At 42.8% G+C, this 23,199-nt stretch overlaps 1 protein-coding gene across 10 annotated transcripts in view; it reads right to left on the bottom strand.

Moving 5' to 3' along the window:
- Positions 1-23,199, bottom strand: part of JARID2 (jumonji and AT-rich interaction domain containing 2) — a 255,093-nt gene that overhangs the window by 64,919 nt on the left and 166,975 nt on the right. For all 10 annotated transcript variants that reach the window (XM_070244931.1, XM_070244935.1, XM_005603585.4 and 7 more), the window contains one exon: positions 7,538-7,707. In XM_070244931.1, coding sequence (XP_070101032.1) covers positions 7,538-7,707 — 170 coding nt within the window. The remainder of the gene's footprint in view (positions 1-7,537; positions 7,708-23,199) is intronic.

Below are 23,199 nucleotides of genomic sequence, written 5' to 3'. Positions count from 1 at the left end.
TTGCCCTTCCTTTATATGTGCATGTCCACAACAAAGATGCCAATCATTGACAGGAACTCTACAGGGAATCCAAAAATCTAGGGTGACGTGTCAGCTCGACAGTCATGTGCTTACTTGTCATGAACTCAGTTTACTTATCTGTACAATGAGCATGTCTTCAGCCACAACAATTGTGATGACCCTGAAGACTGTGAGGTAACATATACAAGAAAGTAATGTACCATAAGCCACACACAATTAAGGCAATATCATTCAGCTAATGAGTGGCTTCACTGACAAAAACAGCTCCTAACTATAAAATCCCACTGTCACTTTACTTAGGTAAGAGCAAAGGCAGTTTATTTCCTATCTGCTTTCCAAAGTAGGAAAGTAAGTAGACCGGTGAAAAGAATCTTGGGGGGTGTGAAAATGCAAAATGAATTCAACAGTTACAATTTCTGGAACTTGGGAATGTGCCTCAGGAGAATGCCATGTGACAGTTGGAAACCTTCAGCCATGAAAGTCTTTGTTAAGAAAGAAGGAGGGAGAAAGTAATGATCTTCTGGCAGCGTGGCCTGTCTTTCCCTCAGCGTTCCTCCCCTCTTCAATGACAACTCTTGGGCACTGGCCTGGCACATGTGCTCCTAGGTGTGCCTATCTGACTCCACATTTAGAAAATTACCCACCTCATGGCACGTGTTCTGTCTGCAAGAGCCCTAAGAGGACGGACTCAGCATCTCCTAACAATGTCAGCCCACATGCAGACCTGGCCTATAGCAACGGGAGAAAAGTATCTTTTAATTAACAGCTGGAATACTCCCCTTACAATCTTTTCCACACTGTTATCTATACACGTGGCTTAAAAACACACATCTAATCAAATGCAATGAGGTCTCTGGATCTCTTTATCTCAAATGAATGCACAAATCACACCATAGAGCAACCACTAGGAGCTCAACCTACTTACCTTTTGCCCATCAAGTTTAGAAGTGGAAACAACGTAGAAAGGTACTTCAAATAATGGCTGTGTGACCTTGATGACCACCACAATCTATACTCTCTTCCCCATGCAAAGTGTCCACAAATCCTAACAGAATACCAAGGGAATCTCTAGAAACTAAGGAGAAGGCTGGAGATGACTGTGAAAAGTACTACTGAGCCTGCACCAGCAGCCACTGGCAGGGAAAAGGGTGCCAACGTTATCTTCAGGGAGGGCAAAGCCTGATCAGAGGTCAGCTGGCCTGGAGCAGGGCCAAGCCTCTGAGCAAAATGTCTTGGAGTCTGAACAACTGATCAAGGTCACAGAGCAATTAAAAGGGATCCACCCTTCCCCTACTTGGGGCTTAAGAACTCCACGGTTTCATATTTCTTCATAACTAGCCTGATAAACTATCCTGGCAAAGAAACTGTAGCTCAGCAGGACTCGGCCAAGTAACACAGACTTGATTGGAAACTAGGCATCTGAGGAACATAACGCTGGTTTGATTTGGAGGAAAGAGAGGGTGGCCACTAAAACCCTCAAGGTGGCATTCTGGACCACCATTATGGCTCTCAGATATTAAGATGCAATGCCACTCAGAAGGATCCCACAGATGAAGTTGTGTACCACTGTGACGGTATGCCTTCCTCTCCAGAGAGTTCATATAATGTAACAGCATTCCCACTTTGCTCAAGGAAGTTCATTATTAGCACCACAGTGTTCCTTGCAATTGGAGGATTACTTAATTGCTTTCTAGCAGGTTAATCCCCTTTCACTCTGTGACCTCTAAATCACCCCAGGCTTTTGCATTTGCCCTACTTAGAATTTATTGTCCTCCATACCAAAAGCCAGTACTGTATCCAAATATGCGCTCCTTGCCAATAAAGCTGGCAACTGTCTTTAGAGAAAACTCCACGGGTGGGATTCTTGTCTAATACCTGCAGTCTAGTAAGCTGGTCTTCTAGACTGTTCCTCTGAAATTTCAAACCCTCCTCTCCTCTCTGCTAAACAGCTGCCTAACCTCCCTGGGAAATAGTTACGTAGTATACTGGGCTGACCACCACAGGCTTCATCTGGGGCTGTTTCACACCCATTAGCTTTCGTTCACCACCACAGCGACTGTGTGCTATAGACACTACATAGCCACTTTACAAATTAAACTTGAGCTGAGAGCCATGTAAGTCATCTGCCCAATATCCACCAGGCTTCAGCCTTCAGCCTCCTGCCTGTGTTCCTACAATAACCCCTAGGATGGCCTTCCTATAGCCTCAATCCATTTTCCTTTGCTGCCAGAATCATCCTCCTAAATAAAGGTCTAGGCATATTAACCCACCTATCAGCTAAGGAACCTCGACAGTGCCCTACTGTCTAGCTCAGGGACCACAGAATCCGACACATCTAACTTCCTTCCTCTAACCTGGGACCATCCAATCAACATACCCCAACACGAATCCATGCCTTGGCGGGGGCTTCTGCAGAATTTCCAAGCCCCACGCCGTTTCTAGAAGCCAGCTCAAGCGTCCTGTCCCTTCCAGAGCCATCTCAGGCAGCCCTGGGCAGAGTGCCCCTGCCTCCCTGCATGTACATGCTGTGCACCTCTACCCTGGCATTTTCACATGTTTACTGTTATCCTCTCTTTCACCTACCAGACTGATACTACTTTCCTGTTTCTAATCTCTGTCTTCTAGGTGTCTAGCATATAAAAAGCGTTCAATAAAGGCTGGCTGGCTGAATTAATTAGCAGTTGAATGACAGCTGATCACTGAAGATTCTCTAAGACTTGGGAAACAAAAGGCAGGCAGGCCCAAAACAGAAAGCAATCCTTCACAATGGCTGCCAGTGCTTTCTTTACTAGGAATTCCCCAAGAAGCGCTCTTTATCTGGCTGAACTCTGACATCCACGGTCAGAAGAACCACAGTTAGAAAAACAAGCTGTGTGTAGGTGTGTGTATGTTTCAGGAATCGCCTTTGGGAATCCCCCTTGTTTGCAGTGCCCCATAAAAAGAAAAATGTAAATACGAGAATCATTTAACCTGCTACTGCTCTGCTGTGTTAAGCTTTTTTAATCTGTTAATAATCAGAGTCAGAACAAAGAGAAGACGACAGAACTCATTAAGAATAACGAGAGAGGTGACAGCAAAAACAGCGAGAGTACGAATTGCTGCATGCAGCACACGACACGTACCCTCTTCCTCGCATGTACCTGGGGAAATCCTAATTATACCTCTGGTGGGAGACATGTGGACCCTGCTTCAACACAGCTATTTAAAGATAAATACACTGCAGGCAAACACTTCAGGCCCGACTCCACTATTCATTCCATTCTCCTTTCCTTTAGAAATTTTAGCTCATGATATTAAAGAGGAAAGGAGAGAGCCTTGTCAAACTTAGCTGAAAGGTCTCTGAGTGCCTTGAAACAGATTTTAAAATCTCTGAAGATTTTTATGTCTGAATGACTGGCTAGTGTGTTTACACATACACACTAATCCCAGTATTATTAGTGGCGTAGAGTTTTTATTGCTCACCCAAGGTTTCCACTGAAGATACTTAAATGGAGTTATGTGGAGAAAGCATGGTCTGGGGCTCACTGGGGGTCATTAAGGGACAACAAAGAAGAAGGCTTCAAGAACTCCATTCGCTGTCTTTCCCTCAGTCTCAAGCTTTATTCTCTTCCATATTACAAATTACTGCTGAGACGATTACAAGTAATAATTGGGGAATGGAGAATACAATGATCGGTAATCCTTGGCAACAAACATCACTTGTAGTTTTTGATTTGATATCTTGACTGTTTTTGTAGTCAGACTTTCTTTCCTATAAATAATGAGCTTATTAAAGACTGTCCTCTTTACCCCTAACAGTGACTGCTGTCACCCAGGGGTGATGGAGTGACTGGGCTCTTGATGCTGAACATGAAGTCTGGGGCTCTGATAAGCTCTATTTGGTTTGGAATCCTCATCGGAAAAGAAGACACAGAATTAGAATGTTAATCGGATTCCCAACTGTCAACTCCACTTGAAGAGTCTTCAGACAAGGCAAAGATTTCAGTGAGGCTATGCGTCATCAAGCAGTTGATATCAAAAAGTTAGGAATACATCTAAATGTCAATAAGGTATTAAGCAGATAAATGATAAGACATCTGCAAAATGAAATAGATATGTATGTGATACAGTGAAGTAAGAAAACCAGACTGCAAACATAAAATATACTATAATTCCACTGGGGGGAGGATACATGTATTCTACATGCATGCAGAAGGCTTAATTTTCACCAGGAGCTGGTTAACAGTGGTTGTCTCTGGGAGATTGGAGGGAAGGTATTCTGAGGTCACTCTTTTACCTACTTCTCCATCTTTTCTGCTCATGTTCCCCAGAGGAACACGAAATACTCTTAGGAGTAAAAAAAAAAAAAAAAAAGTTTAACACCTTATTTTTCTTTTCTTTTCTTTTTTTCTTGAGGAAGATTAGCCCTGATCTAACTGCTGCCAATCCTCCTCTCTTTTTTGCTGAGGAAGGCTGGCCCTGAGCTAACATCCATGCCCATCTTCCCCTACTTTATATGTGGGATGCCTACCATGGCATGGCTTGCTATGCAGTGCCATGTCCGAACCCAGGATCCAAAGCAGCGAACCCTGGGCCATCAAAGCAGAACGTGCGAACTTAACCACTACACCACTGGGGTGGCCCAAACACCTTATTTTTCTTAATTTAAAACTGAAAGAAAATGATTAAAGTACCACTACAACAGGGATCATCTATTTAACCCTCATATGCTTCAAAGTATTAATTTTTATTTAACTCTTGTATGCTTCAAAGTATTAACTTTAACTACCTCATGCAATTACATATTAAAATATGCCAACTAATGCACCAAATCATCAGATTTCCAGGACCATGAAGGTACTATACAAATCACCTACGTAGGGGAACAAAATTTGCCACCCCGCAATGTGTCTCTTTGTCATGAGGAAGTTCTTCTTTTACTTTTCCCCTAAGTGCATAAAAAAACATTCAGACAGAGGACCTGTTTCAGGAAGGGAGATATCACCACAGATTACTATAGTATAACATGAAGTAGCGTGGCAGACAGGGAGGAACCTAGCAAGACTTGCTTGATCAAAGTTCTGTGTCCCAGAGCCAGCCCTGATGGCCTAGTGGTTAAAGCTCGCCCCTCTCACTGCTTCAGCAGCCTGGGTTCGTTTCTAGGTTGCAGAACCACATCTACCATCTGTCTGTTGCCATGCTGTGGTGGCAGCTCACACAGAAAAACTCACAACTAGGATATACAAAACCATGCACTGGGGGGCTTTGGGGAGGAAAAAAAAAAAAAGTTCTTTGTTCACATTGTTTCTGTATGACTCAGTAAACATTTATTTACCAAACATTTACTCTTTTCATTCTTTCTGTGAATTGCCTCCCTTCCCTTTGAAAGATGAGAGGTGGGTTGCACCTGAAAGGATAGATCAAATAAACAGATACCTTACAGACAAAAGGAGCCAGGTTTCTCAGTGTTCAATGTGGAAAGGAAGAAAAATCAGAAAGAATTCTTTGGGTTATACTGAACTTGGAGGTACCGGTGCTGATTTACAGATTTTAATACACATGGCTATACATCTAGACATATTAAATGAGCCTATGTGTACATATACACATATATGCCCTTGTATGCATGCATGCACGCACATGCGCATGTGCGCACACACACACACACACACACACACACACACACTACATGCAGTCATAGAGTGCCTAGGAGAAATGACATTCCAATAGATATGAGCACATCTCAGGCCCAGATCGTGGCTTCTAAGTAGTAGCTGTCATTTAAAAAGACAAGGGTTCTTAGAGAACTGGGTGATTCCAGGGCTGAGGGAGGGAATGTACAAGATGAGCCTGGAACATGTTGTGCCAGGAAGCATGGCTGGAAGGATGACAGGGACATGTCAAAATGACAAAGAGGCTACCCTGAAGGGGCTCCACTGATAAAATCTGGGATGATCTAAACTTCAAAATAAATGATAGTAATAGATTATAACCCTTTGAATAAAATAGTAAATGAGAACATACAGATACCCCAAAAATGGGTAAATTGAGATTGACGAGAAATGGAATATGGAGTTTCAAAGAACCTCCCAACAAAATAGTTATAAATTACAAAGGCAGAAAAGGGTAACTTTACAATGGAGAATACCGACAGACCCACCTTAATCGAGCGATCAATAGGAACACTATCAAGAAAAGGATGGACAAATTTTGTACCACCCAACAAGACACAATGAATTCTGTGATATTCTTCCCCAGATGCAAAACCTGAATCTACTCATGAGGAAACACCAGGCAACCCAAATTGAGGGCCATTCTACAAAATAACTGGCCATTATCTTCAAGTGTTAAGGTCAGAAAGACAAAGACTGAGAAACTGTTCCAGAATAAGCAACAACGGACAACAACTAAAGATAACACCCAAGGCTGAACGGGATCCTTCTGCTCTAAACTCACTAAGACATTTGAAGCAATCTGAGATGGGGGGTTGAGGATTAGACTGTAGTATCACTGAAATGTCCTATTTTTGATGGTTATGAGAATGTCCTTAAAGAAGATACACACTGCGTTAAGGAGTGAGGGGGCATCAGGTGGAAATGATCTCTTGAATAGTTTAGGAAAAAAACTCTTTGTACCATACTTACATCATGCTGTAAATTACTTCAAAAAAAATTGTTTTTCTTAAAGTACATAACCCTGAACCTCAAGCCCACCCCCTGCACCCAAGCAGTGACCAATAGCAAAGACCCTCTCCTGCTGCTCACCTTCCCTCAACCAACCTCAGCAAAGGAACTCTCCAGGTTCATGCATTCTAACACTCCTCTCCATTTACCATTGCCACAAGCTCTTCAATTTCTTTGACAAACTTTTGTGTTCTTCCTTCACAAGTGTTAGAAAACTTAGTTCCTGTAGTAAATACTTTCCCAAATAAGGCCATGTAAATCCAAACCCATACTCTATTACAAAATTTTACCTCACCTTGCACTATTGGTCCTGGTCACATATATGGACCAATATTTTCACTGTTAACTACACTTGGAAAGAACAACAACTCTTTTTCCTACATAATATAGGGCTGGGAGAAAGAGGCCCCTCCGTCAGAGTGGCTTCTCGACACTTAGGACACTTAGGAAAGGCAAGCAAACGAAACTTCATACTCATCCACAACTCCTCTGCCAAAAAAAAAAACCCAATAAACAAGTCAGCAGGGCATGTGTGTCATGGCGATGGGAGAGGTGGTAGGGGTCTTAGAAGGGTGACAGGAAAAAGTCAAATTATAAAAATTAAAACTAGAAACTAGAAACCGTGAAATTGTGAGTTGAGAAGCCAAGAAAGGAGATTGAAGAGTCAAATGAAAATAGAAGTAGAAGTATGAAGACTCAAGTACCCTCTCAGGGGGATTTCTCACTTGAAACTCTCCCTCAAACCAGGCTGGACACACAGACACCTAAGCTAACATCTATCCCTATGTGCAATGTTACTCCTTTTCCTTTCAAATAGGCTGTTCCTTCCAAACTGATGGGCAACACAGTCTTACCTCGAAGGCAGAGAAAAGTAAGAAAATCTTCTGTCTTAGGCTTCCTTTTAGAGAGGTCAGAAATTTGAGTAGCTGGAGGGGGTAGCAATGGCTCCACTATCTTTACTGGAGTTGTGCTGGGACTGTTCGGCTGAGATTGAGCAAACTTCCTTTGTGCTTGCAGCCTGGGCCTGTAAAAGCAGAAGAAAATTAAAAATAAATTAAGCAGAGATCGGAGGATATAGATCTATGTGCGGAAATAAAATCATGACAGAAAAGGGAAAAAAAGACCCTATTTCAAGCAAACTCTTTCTTTCTAATTAAGGTTCTATATCTCTCACACTCTCAAAAACCACAGGCTTGCTTTAAAGGGCAATAAATTTGGTTGAAGGGCTGTGTTTTATACACTGATATAAAATACACACCATGAGCATTGTGTATATGTGTGTGTACCAGCACATGCCTGAGCACAAACCATTTGTGACCCTGTGTATTTCAAAAACCACATGTGGTGATTGATGACATAGGTTTAATGGCTTACGTGTACTTCTGATTTAGCTCATAGTAAGGAGGAAAACGCAAATCATCCAACCACATTTATACAGTATTCTATGCTTTAACATGAGACGATCTCAAATATACACATGATTCCCTTCATACTGTGTCCTTACAACCAATCCACCTTTTCCTGCGCATCCATCACTGACCCAGTCTTATACCTCACACCTCTAATCTCTTCTGACTCCAATTCAGCCACACAGGTTCACTACACTAATTAAAGCGTGTAATGCAGAAAAAAACTTTTTCTGAAGTCTATCTAAAACCCCTCCACCCTCACCAAATTATGGATTACCCTCTGCCTATAGGGTAAATCCAGACTCCTTAGTTAGGGATTCAAAAAGCTGGCCTTAATCTACCTTTCAGGCCTCTTCCCAGTGAAAATCCTACCTCGATAGTGACCTAACTTACCCACTTCGTGTCCACACATCATAACTTTCCTTAACTAGACATCTTTCATTTACTAAATCTCACATGTAAGACATTTCTATCAATTTGAATACTAATGAATCTTGCAAAAGTTTCTTTATGAGTTTCTGAACACCATAGCTAATAGTTAATTTCCCTTTCTCTAAATGAGTAAGTATCCTAACATATTTCTTCTTTATGTATAACTAACCTTAGATTTACCATAAATTGTCTCATATGAGCAATTTCTTTAATTGTAAGGCTTTCAATCCATAATAGAAGCGAGCACCACTGAGGGTGAGAACCTGTGTGTGTACACCCTAGCCTGCTCATTCGAGATGCTCAAGAAACAGTATTTCGGGGGGGGGGGGGGGGGACAAACAAAGATGAACCAAAAAGCAGCCCTGCAGCAACAGAGCTTTACAGAGATCTCATCAGAATCCCAAATTAGAATCAAGCACCGTGTGGGACCGATAATGCCACCCCAACTCAAGGTTGCTTTGAGTACTACATAAGAAATTAAAAGAAATCAGATACATTTGTAAAGCATGAACAAGCCTTCCCTTAACTATTGTTGGAATTATTAAAAATAGTAATCATAGTATCCAAAACTGCTGATGCTCAAAATATATAGCATTTTAAATTAACATCCTAGTATTTAACAAAATACTACAGCAAACAACACACACCACGATTTTCTGCTTTGTAAAAACTAGCACCTCTAACTTTAACCTCCCGTGTCCTGACCAGTCTCTTCTTCTGCCTCTCCTACCACCCACCAAAAATACTACCATATAGATCATATTCCCAATACAAATTGACATTGGATCATAAGGGAGACCTCATGACCACTACTTATTTACTGGGTAAACGTCAATCCTTAAAATCTAGAAACATTACAGCTAATCAAAAGCACTTTAGAACCCAGGAATAACCAAAATGAAACAGCCACATTAACAAGGTATCTGTGGAAAGCTAAATAAGTTTAACAGAATTGCCCAAACGTTATAAATGGTAAGGGAATAAGGCAATGCCACTGTCCTCATGTAACGGGGAACAAACAGCTTTTTTTGCAACCAACTGATGAGACAGATCAGAAGTGTGCGTGGAATAACCCACTCGGCCCAGGAGTGACCCGCAAAGAGGGATACTGAAGAATCAAATCCGAGGGGTAGAGGGGTGGCACTGAGCCTTTAAAGTGTTGCTTCTCAAACTCTGTGGGATGAGGATCAGCTTTGTGTTTGGTTATTTTTCCAGCTTTCAATTTTCTACCTATTGCAAATGGGTATTTTTATAACATAATTAAACCAGGGTAAAAATGAAATAAAAGACATAAAATACGAACTCAAATGTTTTACTAGATTCAACAGACATAAAATCACTCTATCAAACTGCTTTAAGCTTCTAAAAACCTCACTCTCAATTTCTGTATTCAACTCGGTGGCACCAGGCAGCAGCCCACAAGTTGAACAGCATGGCTTCGAAGAAGGGACAGACAAGGCTAAATAGAAAACCGCATCCCAACAAGGCACACCCTGCAATGCAAGGCCACCACCAGAGCAGATGGACCCTAGCAGAGCCATCGTCCTCTTCTAACCTAATTTCTCTCCATCAACCTTCTCTCTCTGTGAAAAGAAAACTCATTTTATTCTACTAAAAAGTGTTTTTTGGGCAATTTTATAATGTTTACAATCTTCATTTAAATGGATACAACTCATAGCGAACATTAAAGGAATTTTACAGAAATACTGCGGGCATGGGAACAGGATGCTCAGTGTTTATTGCTTTTTCAAAAGTCAGCAACAACAAATGCCACACATTATAAGAAGGCGGCGCAGCCATAAAGGAAAACAAACACACAAACACAGATGAAGCACAGACGATGGAGCGGGACACGGGAAAATATTCTACAATTTCAGGACCTCCAAGATAAACTGCTCTTACCATTGTTCAAATAAAAGGCACTTTCTGCCTGATGACTTTCTCAGGGAGACTTAAAAAGAAGGCAATAACAGATTAAAAAGTGGCAGTAAAATAAATTACCCCTCAGAGGAATAAGCCAAGCTCCCAAGTGATTAAGTATTTGCGAGACCCAGATGAAAGCAGGAGCTAAAGAACACGACAAACCACTATCTTTTTTAAAGAGACCAGAAGAATCCGCGCTTCGCAGGAAGGGCAGGTCTGCGGTTTGGCTTTTCATCCTGCAGGGTCCCAGGGGATTACAAAGGTGTTGGCTCGGCTCTGCTGGCCCCACACAAGAGTCTGAACGACACAACTGAGAGGCCAAATCCGAGGAGTTAAGCGCGCTTAGCATGCAGGCATGTTTGAGGGATAGGTGATTCATTCTAGAATGTTGGATACAAGGAAATGAGTGTATGCCATTTTAAATTGGGGGGGGCGCGCTTCGGGGCAGGGCAAGGGATCCAGATGTGGTGAAGAACCAGAATATCGCATGTGGAGATGTTGGAAGAAGCAGGTTAGCGCGTGGAGCTGAGGCGCAGGCCAGACCAGACACCAACCAAAGGGTGAAGAGGTGGGGGGTGGGGGGTGTGCCACTGGGAGGGTCTGCATTCAACTGCTGGTCCTCAGCAGTGAGCAAGCAAGGTGGTCCATCCACCTACTGCAGCATTTACTTCGTCCACCCCTTCCAATAGCTGACTGACGTTTTAACCAGAAACAACATCTTCTGTTACATTACTAGACCAAAATGCCTTAACAAGAAAATAGTGATTGTTTGAACTAAAGAGGTTCAGAGTCACCTTGGGGGTGGGAGTAGGGAGAGCATGGGGTTCCTGCTGTTAAGGGAAAACAGAATGTGGTGGGTTTCCCAAGCCTTTTTGGCCTTGCCATTTAGCCAAGATAGCCAGTACTGGCCATTGGTAATACACAGAAATGCCAGAATACAGAAGATACAGAAGGTGTTTGTCCCTCATGGAAACCACAGAAGTATCAACTAGAGCACTTCCGTGTCTGTATTTTATTAACTGCTCGAGGAAAGAGTTTCCCTTACAGAGGGAATCCTACATTCTAGGAACTCTGGGTGAACCTCTACATCAACAAAGCCTGTTAAATCAAACTCTCCGGCAAGCCTAGTTAAACAGATGCAATAAACTTAAATCAACTGAGGAAGAAACGAATAAACTTATTTATATATGGAAAATACATCGAGGGTAACATTTTCTTTACAGTACGTTAAAATCTAGGGTTGGGGGCAAGTGGTTTCAGATCAAATCATTGCTGCCACTCACCTTACCTGATGTAAATGCATGCTGTGAATTAAAGGACTAAGAAACTCAAACGGCAAGCTCTCAGAATAGAGATATGGTCTGCTATTTCTGTTTGGTGTTTGAGACAAATTCTAAAAGCTAATGGCTTTACTTTTTTGAGGGATCTTAAAAAGATCATCCTCACTGCAAAGACGAATCAACTGCGAGCAGGGTGAGAGCTGCCAAGGGTCACACAGCATGGATGGAAGAACCAACAAGACCAGAAGTCAACCTTTGGGTCCTCAGGTTAGAGTTTTCTCTGTCAAGCCACGCTGCATCCAGGCGAGAGGTGAGGCATAGCCTCGCCATGGGCAAGGCCATCTGGCATGCCCCTCCTCTAGAAACTCTTGGGTCCAGGCGCCACAAGGTAATTCAGTCACAACAAATAGCAGCCATACTGGTGTGAATCTCATTTAAGCTAAAATGCCCAAAATGGGGGAAAAAGATGTTGAAATGAAAGTCAATTTACTGATCTTTTCCCACAGTTTCACTATATGTAGAAATAAATGCCCTAAGATAGAGGCAATGGGGGGAGGAGACCTTGCTTACTGGAGGCTGCTCTCTCCATCTAGAATGCTCTTCTCCTGCATCTTACCACGGCTGGCTTCCTCCCATCATCCAGTGAGGGGATTATTACAGGTCTGTTACTTTTTATGGAAGTCACTTCTTCATGTGGCTGTTGAAAAGTCCCCTGCTCAGAGACTGAGCCATCCTAAAGTAGAACAGCCCTGTGACCTAACACTCAACCCCAATTCCACTCCTCTCCCCCACTGTGGGCCTCCAGAATGGGCTCTACTGCAGTCTCCTCAGCACACAGGTGTCACTGTATACAGAGGACAATCCTCCCTAAATACAGGGAAGGAACAGCAGAAACACTATGCTGCTGTATTATGTATGAACTACACAATTCATCATTCTTTCTTTAGGAATCATACAATTAAACACATGAACCTTTTTTGAGCAGAGACAGACTGAACAGCAATCCAGAGATGCCAGGGAGATAGCTGGATAGATCTGAAACAGATCCAACAGCAATGGGAAAAGAAGCAAGTGGTTCTGCCCCAGGTAAAGTTACTGGCCATTCCAGTGTAAGTCTACTCAAAGGTCGACTAGAACTCACTTTCCACAGGAATCTACTAAGCATCTGTCCATGTGACTACAATTTCTAGCATCACCACGCTCAACACTTAATAAGAATTTGCTGAGCCACTTACCCATTATCAGCATCATCTAACAAAAGACAAATCAGGCTGGTTCTGGCTTTAAAGCACCATGTGCCACAAGGTGCCATCACATCCCTGGGCACCCAGGTCACGCCACTGCATTCCATGTGCCCTCACACAGTACAAGTGCCCAGGGGCCACAATCTGCTGGAACCAAGATAGTCCTGCCTCAAAACCATGCACACAGGACTACCATATATCAGAGATTATTTGTATTTTTTTATCAAGCTGCATGAGCTCCCAGGTGGAAGGTCCATATTCTTCCTCTTATCCCTTCCCCCTCTAAGGTACACAGGAGGAGGCATTCTGTTTAGCCTGAGCCTTCTCTCATTTGGGGTTGGCTGGCATGGACTGCACCCCAAAGAATGTTTTGCTTGCTCACTTAAAATTCTACCCAAATAAGTCTTCAAATATGTTTCATATTTAGGTTAGGGGAAAAAAAGTATAGCACCTTTATGGAAACAAAGAAGCACACCAAAACAAACAGTAGATTATTTTGAAAGTTAACAAATGAATTGCAAGACAGTGCTTCTAAAGAAACTCCGCTGATGAGCTGACAAAGTCCTATGCCAAATATTCTTTGTTGTATAATACCCTCCCTGTGCCCCCTCCTGTCCTCCCCAAAGCATGCATTTAGGAGCTTCCTGGGCAGGCAGCCATTGGAAGCCACAGAAGAGGGTGGCACTGTTTCTCCAGGCTTCCTCTAACGGTATCAACAGGAGAGACTTAACCAGCATATTGCTATCTGTGCAATCTTTAGGGCCGCCCTAAACATGGCACAACAGCAATTTCTAGGTTAATTCCATTTCTGTCCAGGATTTCTGGTAGTTTACAAACCCAAGGAGAACACAGTGTATGTACGCACACAATTCGATTGGCGAAAGCAGGAGCAAGGGGCACGAGGCAATTTAAAGAAATGCTCAGCTGGTCCCTCAGGGAGGGGCGTGTATGCCAAAACACCATTTTATTAACTCAATTTTCCAATATTAAAAACCTAAGCTGGTAAATCCAATTATTTAGATTACATCTCAATTCTAAACAAAGAGCAAGGAATGGGTGGGAAGGGAGGGTCTGTTCATTCAAAAAATAAGACATGTTGTGTCTGGCAAATGCAAAATGACCAGCATGGCTGCGCTCTTTGTGCCGGTGTGGGAGCCGGCCCTGAAGCTTTGCCAGCTTGCTGAAAGGCCTATTCAAAAAAAATTTCCTGTGTTTCCACCCCCAAAATAATTACCCACTCTATTCTACCCCCAGACACACACACTACAAACCTGGCAGCTACTCAAAGAAACAAGAGAGTGCGTGTCTGTGTGTGTGTGTGTGTGTGTGCGCGCGCACGCGCCCGCGCGTGTGCAAGTGTGCGTGTGTGTGTGTGTGTTGGACATTGTGGGGGGTCGGGCAGGGGATATCCCCTGCTCAGGGCAAGATGCCCACCAAATTCAAATGCAAGTGCAGTTGCAGGCAAACCACACAGGATGGCTGTAAACATCCTGTAGAGTAAAGAGAAAATAAACACATCCTCAAGTGAACCCAGAGGCTAGCAGAGACCAACTCATACTCAACTCCATAACAAGAAATCCTGGCAAAAGACTATAACCTTCTATGCTCATGTCCCACCCTCTCCAGAATTTCCACCAGTGTTTGTGTAACCAGGTTGTGAGGACATCACACAGTGACAGAAAAGGGAGGTTGGCTGGCTCCAAGAGAAGAGGTTTGCTACAAAGACTGCCTGCTTCATGGTATTTTTGGAGAGCTGGCCGCACTGATTCAGAGGCCTCATTTCTTGCTTTACATATAAACAGATGAAATAGTTTGTTTATGCTAAAAACCGCAGGATGTTAAATATTTGCAGCACTTGTCTTAATTAAATTACATAGGCAGCTATTTAGAGTAGAAGTTTGCTATTAACCAGGTTTACCTAAAGGAACTTTGTTTTGGTTGAATCCCCTCAAGATGAATCTTTCGAAGTTTGGCTTGGTCAGAGACGAAAAGAAGTGCTAACACAAACCTGGGCTTTAGTTCAATTAACTTGTGATCCAGGGCAAGCTGGGCCTCCATTTCCTCATTAAAAAGGGGGGGCTACAAAAAGGATAAAAGTGGGGTTCCTTCCAGGTCAGTCTTGCATGCCTTCATCTACAAAACTTGAAGATAGTAATTCCTGTAATTATTCCTTTTGGATCTATGAGTTCATAGTTCTAGATGAGAAATACTGATCTTTTTGGCCTGTGCCAAGCAGAAAATTAGACCCTAACTCTCCAAAATGCCTGTGATGCAAAGCTAAAGATTCCTAGTACCAACTTTCTCACTACAGGTTGTCAGGCAAAACAGCAAATATGACAACTTTCAGATTTAGAGATAAGTATATGTGTTGCCCTCTAAAAGATAGAAGTATATGTGTTGCCCTCTAAAAGATAGCGGTGGAAAAATTAAAAAATATAAACTCTTTTAAAAGATGGAACAATTCCAAAAGTCGTCCCACAATTCCCTTAAATTACTAAATAGTAACAATAGTATCTATACTCTCCTGCCTTAAAGCTTAATCCTGCCAATTAGAAATGAACCACTCAGCGAAACACACTAACCTCCTTCAGAACCCCTTAGCAACAGTAACAGAACTAGTTGTAAATATATTCATCGGCTCTACCCATCAACACGCTGGGTCCAGCACTGCACACCCAAACATCACCACCACTTGAGAAGAGCTTCCAGTGGCTCACCGACAGTGCGCTCCCTCAGAACTCAGGCACTGGGAAACAGACACCGGAGGGAAACTGAGCCTTCATCTTCCTTCACTCAGGGAGAAGATTAGAGGAGAGTGAGGAGAATATCGAAAGTCACTCACAGCCCTAAACATCTAGAAGCTCCAAGTGGCATCTTCCCAAGGACAACATTACCCAGGCAAATACGTGTCTGGGGGATGGTGAGATCCCACCCACAGTAAGAAAAGTCATATGCAGTCAAGCTTTTGATTCAATTAATTAAAAATTATGCAACTATGTTTTTTAAAAAGCTTATGCAGCATCTTAAAATGTCAAAGAACCAAGTCTGCCTGGAAATCACGACTCTGTCATGAACAAGGTAATATTTGACACTGACTTCTTCTGTGTTCTGGAAAGCAACCATGTCAAATTTGAGAGGAATCATCATTAATCAACAATAAGGCGGCAACAAAGCCCTTTTGTTCTGTCAGTCACCAATGTCGCATGTGCTATAGTTTACCACCTATGGAAAGCGGCCTGCTTTGCCACCCCTAGGCAGCCCAACTCTCTTCGTATCAAGGATCTAACGGCTGCAAATGCTCTTCTACGCAAACACTGTCCTGGCAGGTCAGTCTTGAGCAAAATCTATCTTACAGCATAAGTGAACAAGGATAACAAGAGTCAGAAGAACAACATACGGAAGTTAAGTATTTTAAGAATCCGGCCCAAGAAATTACTAATACATTATTGTAGTTACAAGGTGTGAACAAATTATCTAAAGTACATTCAGTTTTAAAAGTCTCAAAGAGCCAGTTAAAATGTTAATCTGTCTTTCCACTCTCTCGAGATGAAATTGCCAATTTTGTCTTTAAAATATTATTTCAACAAAAACCCCAGACGTTTCTCAATTTCAGGTTACCCAATACTGACTGCAAACTGCCAGAATCTCCCCAAATCCTGGCAAAGATGAAGGTTGGGAAGGGAGAGTGAATGACTCTGTGAGGCGAGAATCATGTCGTACTTTCTTCTTTCAAGGAAAAAAGAAAAATATATGAAGCAATCACATCCTACAATGCTATACAGCTCATTTCTTTAAAAACCAAATCCAGTGGAACCCTAAGAGTAAAACTGAAAAGTCAGTCCTGTAGAAACTTCCCACCAGAAACATTCTCAACGGAGTTGCACAGTGGGTGAACTTCTAAGCTTCAGGGCGTGACAGACCAAAGCACTGCAGTGGCACTCAAAACGCCGACCAGTCCCAACAACTAGTCCTGCACCAGGGTCTGGAGTAGGTTTCAGCTTCTCACATTGTCTGCCTCTCAGACAGTAAGTCACCTAACAGAGATCTGCTTTCTCTACAGGGTGACAAATAGAAAAGAGATTCTGGACAACTTCCCCGCCCACTGGAAATCCCATGAAGTGGCCACCACCCACCAATAGATGGCATTAAAGAGTCTTTAGAATCTAGCTCTGGGAACGCCACTGAAGAGAAAAAGAAATTGTGACTTTCATGAAGTTATGACAAGCCTGGGCACTAACCAGTGTTAGTACCTATGCTAAAATCTGATGCCAGCTAAGAAACTAGCCACTAGTTTTACAAAAAGTAGTACATGAACCATGTTAGCAAGACTCTTTCATCCCATCAACTCAATTACGCTCAAGTTCCTTGTGTGGAAAATACATAGAAGCTCACAATCTAGCATTTTATACTGTAAAAATATGCCTAGAACAAAAATCCAAAGGATTGTTGTCTGAAATATGCCCCTCTCAAAAATGACTTTTATCACCAAGAAAAGATAAGAAAAGGCAAAAACTAAAGCAATGGACCATGGTTCTAATGTTTCTGTCACTAAGAAGCACTAAGTACTCATTTGGAGGCCCTGAGAGAAATTTATTTAGTGGGCCAAAACATAACCATGAGTAATTTTCCAAGTACGAGGTGTAACTACCACCAACCCAAATGCTGAGAAGTCCACACATTGTCTCTTCCTGACATTTACAAAAGAGGTCTAGGTTTTTATGACAACTACCGGAAGATGAGGAAGCACACTCATAATTAAAGAATCTGTTAAGAGCTAATGAATATAAGAGGAGCAATTATCTCCCCTTTTACTGTTTGTGCTTTGTGACCCTGGAGGAATGGCACATTCTTGCACTGGAAAACGGGAGAGTTCATGCAGCATCCCAGACTCAGGAACTCACCTCAGCCTCCACGTCACTGACGGCTGCCATGACAGATCTAGGAGACACATCAGTGGAATGGAAATTTAAATAAAAACCAAGGAAATTGTATCAATTCAAAGTAAGCAAGAGGGAGTCAAGGCATGGAAATTACCTTCCTTTCAACAATGCCCAGAGCATCCTCCAAACAATGCTGGCTTTCTACCCATGAGCAAGGCTGCACAGAGTAACCATGTGTCAGGCCAGGCAACAGAAACATCTTTCTGAATGCCATCACTGAATCAAACCAAACCAAGGGACCCCATAAAACAGACCAATACAAGGGAATGAATGGGAAGGAGGGCCGACTCATACCTTCTAACGAATTCACCATATTCTATCTCTTTTGTGTGCTTAATAACCATCCTAAGGCCTAAGACATCTCTCCCCCCAGTACAAAAGTGCTCCCAGTTTTTCCTCATCAGCTACCTGGCAAGCCCAGTCTTGACTTTGCAGGATATAAACCCACAGGGCCTTAGACAATGTCACGAATGCACTATGTGGAAACAGGTCAGGTTTGTGGACGGCAGCAGCAGATGACGAGCAGATCTCAGTTAACATCTGCAGGACATACACGTCCACCGTAGCTGTGGGTGGCTTAAATGAGCCTTGAAAATCTCTGGGGAGAATGTCTTCTGACTAGACCTCACTGACATCACAAAACAAAAATTTGTCCAAGAGGGGAAAGCCATTCTCTGACTCAAGAGGCGGCTTGTCGTCAAACATCTTATCTTACAGCCACTTTACCAACAAGACCCTGCTGTTAATAAAACGAGTGACTTATCACTCTTTTCCAGAGACATCAGCATTTGTATTTGTTGTGAAGGTACAAAAATAGTTCAATGGACTTTTAAAGGATTTGAGTAAAGCCTGTAGCAGAAACCCCCAGAGATGAGACCAGAGGTATGCAGAAACAAGCCATCCCCTTCACCCAGTGCTGTAGCTGACTACTTACTCCTTCCCTCTGAGCATTTAAACTCCTGACAATTTCTGAACCCCATTTAGTTCCAAGAAACAACCAGAGAAAAGTCCAACCTCTTATGGAGGACTCAGGATAAACACACAAGCCGTATGCACCACTTTAGCAACATGGACAGGCTGGAACACCTCTGTTCAGGGAAGCCCTTCATTAATCCCTACTGCTTGAGCCCGTCTTCCTTGTCTACAAACAGGAAATGACAGAGCTACAAGGTCAGCCTCTTTCAATGAGGCTTACACCCTCCCAAGAAAGCCAAAGCCTAGATCTGTCCTGGGTGCTGTCACAATACTTCAATATCGTCTGGCTCCACTCATTTTCTCTGTATGGCAGTACAAAAGAGAGGGAACAAGGACAAAAAGTAGAGAAAAGAGTGAAAGAAAGGGCAGAGAATCCAAAAGTTCTCCATGATGCTAAAACAAGGTGAAAAAACCAGGGGATATAAGTGGGGGAGGAGGGTAGAGATCATGCAACAGATGTAAATCTCCAATAATAAAACACGTTATCAATAATTTCGATCAGTTACAAGTTTAAGAAGTGACTAACTCCAAAATCTAATGGGGGGGGGGGGGCCCACACCCCAGCATGTGCAGAGTCAGAGACTGGCCCTGAGCTAACATCTGTTGCCAATCTTCTTCCTTTTTTCTCCCAAAGCCCTGGTACATAGTTGTGTATAGTTATAAGTCCTTCCAGTTCTCCTACATGAGCCACCACCACAGCATAGCCACTGACAGACAAGAGGTGTGGTTCCACCCCAGGAACAGAAGCCAGGCCACCAAAGAAGAGCGCTCAAAACTTTAACCAGTAGGCCATCAGGGCTGGCTGCAAAATCTAATTTTTATTTTATGCGTTTATTTTTGGTGAGGAAGAGTGGCCCTGAGCTAACATCTGTGCCAGTCTTCCCCTATTTCGTATGTGGGACGTCGCCACAGCATGGGTAGACAAGTGGCATATAGGTCCATGCTCAGGATCTGAACCCGCAAACCCCAGGTGGCTGAAGCGGAGCAACAAATTTAAACAGTACATCACCAAGCTGGCCCCCCAAAATCTAATTTTTTGACCCCCAGTCTCAAACCCAGCTTCAGTGTGTCCTTCCACAAGTCAGGAGGAATTAATTTTTCTGATGCTTTCTATATGATCACCTTCTCTCCTACTCTACTGCCCAGCCAAAATTAGAATAAGCTATTTCAATTGCATGGATGAAGCACTCTGTCAAGGGAACTCTTCCTGGTCCTCTTCAGCTAACCTGCACCAACACTACAAGGCAAACCACCTGTGAAGACAAAGGAGAACCCAAGGGGCATTTTTAGGGAGGGCACAGGTAGGGACCACACAATGAAGGAGCAGGTGGGAGATTGAGAAAAACTGTCCTATCTTCCCAAACATTCAGAAACAATGACAGATATTGAGGAATCATGGAATAAACCACACGCTTCTCTCCTCTGCAATCCACTGATTAACTCAAAGAAACAGAAGCTAAGTGAGCACATGCTCCCTTACATCTGGCTTCAGCAAAGGGCTATGCCAGCAAACCGGGCACATCAGAGTCATGTTCATAAAGATGTGGGTGGCAGGCACTGGGGGCCGGGAGGTGCGTAACTACTCTCTTTGTAATGAGTCTCTTCAATTCCACCAGCCTAAACATGCCCTCATGGGCTCCCTTTGATCTAAGTAGCATCCATCTTCAGCTGTGTCAATACGATGCCAAACACCAGACTCCCAGCCATGCATCAGGCCTGGGAAGGGTCAGTAAGTGAGCAATTTGTAAGTGAGCCTGGTAGGAGAACATTTCCACCTGGATGTGTAAGGCTTCCTGCCACCACCCGTTCAAGATATCCTCAGAGAGCAGCTATGATAACCTCACACCCAAGACAGTGGCCCCGGGGAAATTACTGGTTTCACAACGGCAGGAATTCGCTTTCCCACCTTATTCCTTCAACAGATCTCTTCCTCAAGTTTATCTCTGGTCTCATTTCACAAAATTCCAGGTATCCCAGATTTCATCCAGTACTTTCTGAAATGGACATTTCATCTGAGATGCAGAGTACAGTAGTTTAACTTCATAGAGGTTTGTTTTTTGTTTTTCAAATTACTGTTTTTGTCTGCTTTTTTATGGTATACGAATTTAAAAGCAGAAAATGTTACACAAATCAGTACTGCAGGTAGAAACGGGACACACCATTGGGGCTGTTGGTGCCACCAGGTAACTCAGATTTCCTTGTTCTAAATTTCGGTATCTCTCAGTTCTAGGATTATAAAGCACCAACAACCTTGGGCTAGGAATCATAAAACAAAACACTCAGTGACAGAATCAATAAGCAATAAAAACTGTAAATATATTTCACAGAAGACTAAGGCAATGACTGAACAGGAAAATCAAACACAGAATAATACCCATCCTCTCCTCATTCAGCTTCTGCTTCAACAAAGAACAAGAAAAGGATGAGCCCAATAACTAATTTAATAAGGCCTAGGGAGGACCCTCACAATGTAAGCACCAGTAAGGGTGCATTTGAAAAAGGAACTGAGGCAAAGAAATCATGATATGACTGAGCAGGAAAGAAAAGGGACCCCAGGGACTGGGCAAATCAAGGACACACACGTCCTGTGTTCCAGTTCCACACAAGAAGCCTTAGGTTTTAAGAGTGCAGTCGAATTCAGCCACAGCACGACAGCATAAAACTTGACCTAGGCTACACCAGGGAGTTGGCTGGAACTTGGGTTTTTGCCATTCCCTGCCAGCCCCTGAAACAATTTCCCTCTGAGATAGAAACAGACTTGGGAACGCAATCATTCACCACTAGAGAACTTTCCAGGAAGAAAGGTACAATTTATTCCTTCCTGACCTCCCCTTCTCAAAGTAAGTAACTACACAACAAAGACAACCTCACACCCCAGGGCTTCCAGGCTGATTGGCTCAACAATACAACAACCCAGCTGGAGACAGGGGCAGGGCAAGCAGCTAGGCTCCTAGTGGGCCTGGAGGACTCCGGAGGGTCCATTCAGAGCTCCAAAAGTCCCAAGCGCCAGAGCCAGACCTAAGAGGCACCACACAGCAAGCGGGGAACCAAATGCTATCTCAGAGGAGGACAGTCCCCCAGAGTCTCATTCTCAATGAGCTGAACTCATTTTAAGTGAATGTGAAAACACAGAATATAAATATCATAATAAGAAATAACTATGGGGGGCAGGCCCAGTGCCCGGGGTTTTGCTGGTTCGGACACAGCATCGGTCGTCAAGCCATGCTGAGGTGGCATCCCACGTGCCACAACTAGAAGGACCCACAACCAAAAATACACAACTATGTACCAGGGGGCTTTGGGAGAAAAAGGAAAAATAAAATCTTTTAAAAAATAAACAAAGAATTATGAGAGAAAGAGAGAAGTGCTGGCAAGGATGTGGAGAAAAGAGAGCCCTTGTGCACTGCTGGGAATGTAAACTGGCTCAGCCACTATGGAAAACAGTACGGAGGTTGCTTAGAAAGTTAAAAACAGAATTACCATATGCTCCAGCTACACCACTTGTGGGTATTTATCCAAAGGAAATGAAATCATTATCTCAAAAACCTACAACTCCATGTTTATTGCAGCATTATTGACACTAATAGTCATGACATGGAAACAACCTAAGAATCCATTGAGGGACAAATGGATAAACAAAAGGTGGCGTAAACATGAAATGGAATATTATTCAGCCATAAAAAAGGAAATTCTGCCATTTATGACGAAGTGAGTGGACCTTGAGGGCATTATGCGAAGTGAAGTCAGTCAGACAGAGAAAGACAAATACTGTGTGACCTCACTTAAATGTGGAATCTAAAAAAAAAAAAATCAAACTAACAGAAACAGAAAGTAGGCTGGCAGTTGCCTGTGTGTGTGTGTGTGTGTATGTGAGTGAAGGTGGCCAAGGTACAAACTTCCATTTGTAAGATAAATAAGTTCTGGAGATATAACGCACAGCATAGTGATTACAGTTAATAATGCTGTATTATATACTTGACTTTTGCTAAGAGAGTAAATTTTAAAAGCCATTTACCACACACACAAAAGGATGGTAACTGTGTGAGGTGACAGATGTGCTCACTAACCTTACTGTGGTGATCAGAATATATTCTCACATCAAATCATAAAGCTGTACATCTGAACCTTTACACGATGTTATATGTCAATTATATCTCAATAAAGCACGCACAGGGCAGGGCGGGTAGTGACACGGCAGTACCTAACATTTGAATGCAACCTAACATCCAAGAAATCTAAAATACACTAGCCAGAATTAAAGATTTTATTCGGTGGTAATTTAAAGCACTTTTATATTGAAACAAACGCAAATC

The sequence above is a fragment of the Equus caballus genome, chromosome 20 (genome assembly GCF_041296265.1).
Source record: "Equus caballus isolate H_3958 breed thoroughbred chromosome 20, TB-T2T, whole genome shotgun sequence".
NCBI classification, from domain to species: domain Eukaryota; kingdom Metazoa; phylum Chordata; class Mammalia; order Perissodactyla; family Equidae; genus Equus; species Equus caballus.
Note: the sequence above shows the minus strand (reverse complement) of the source record. Positions and strands in the feature narration are given on the sequence as shown.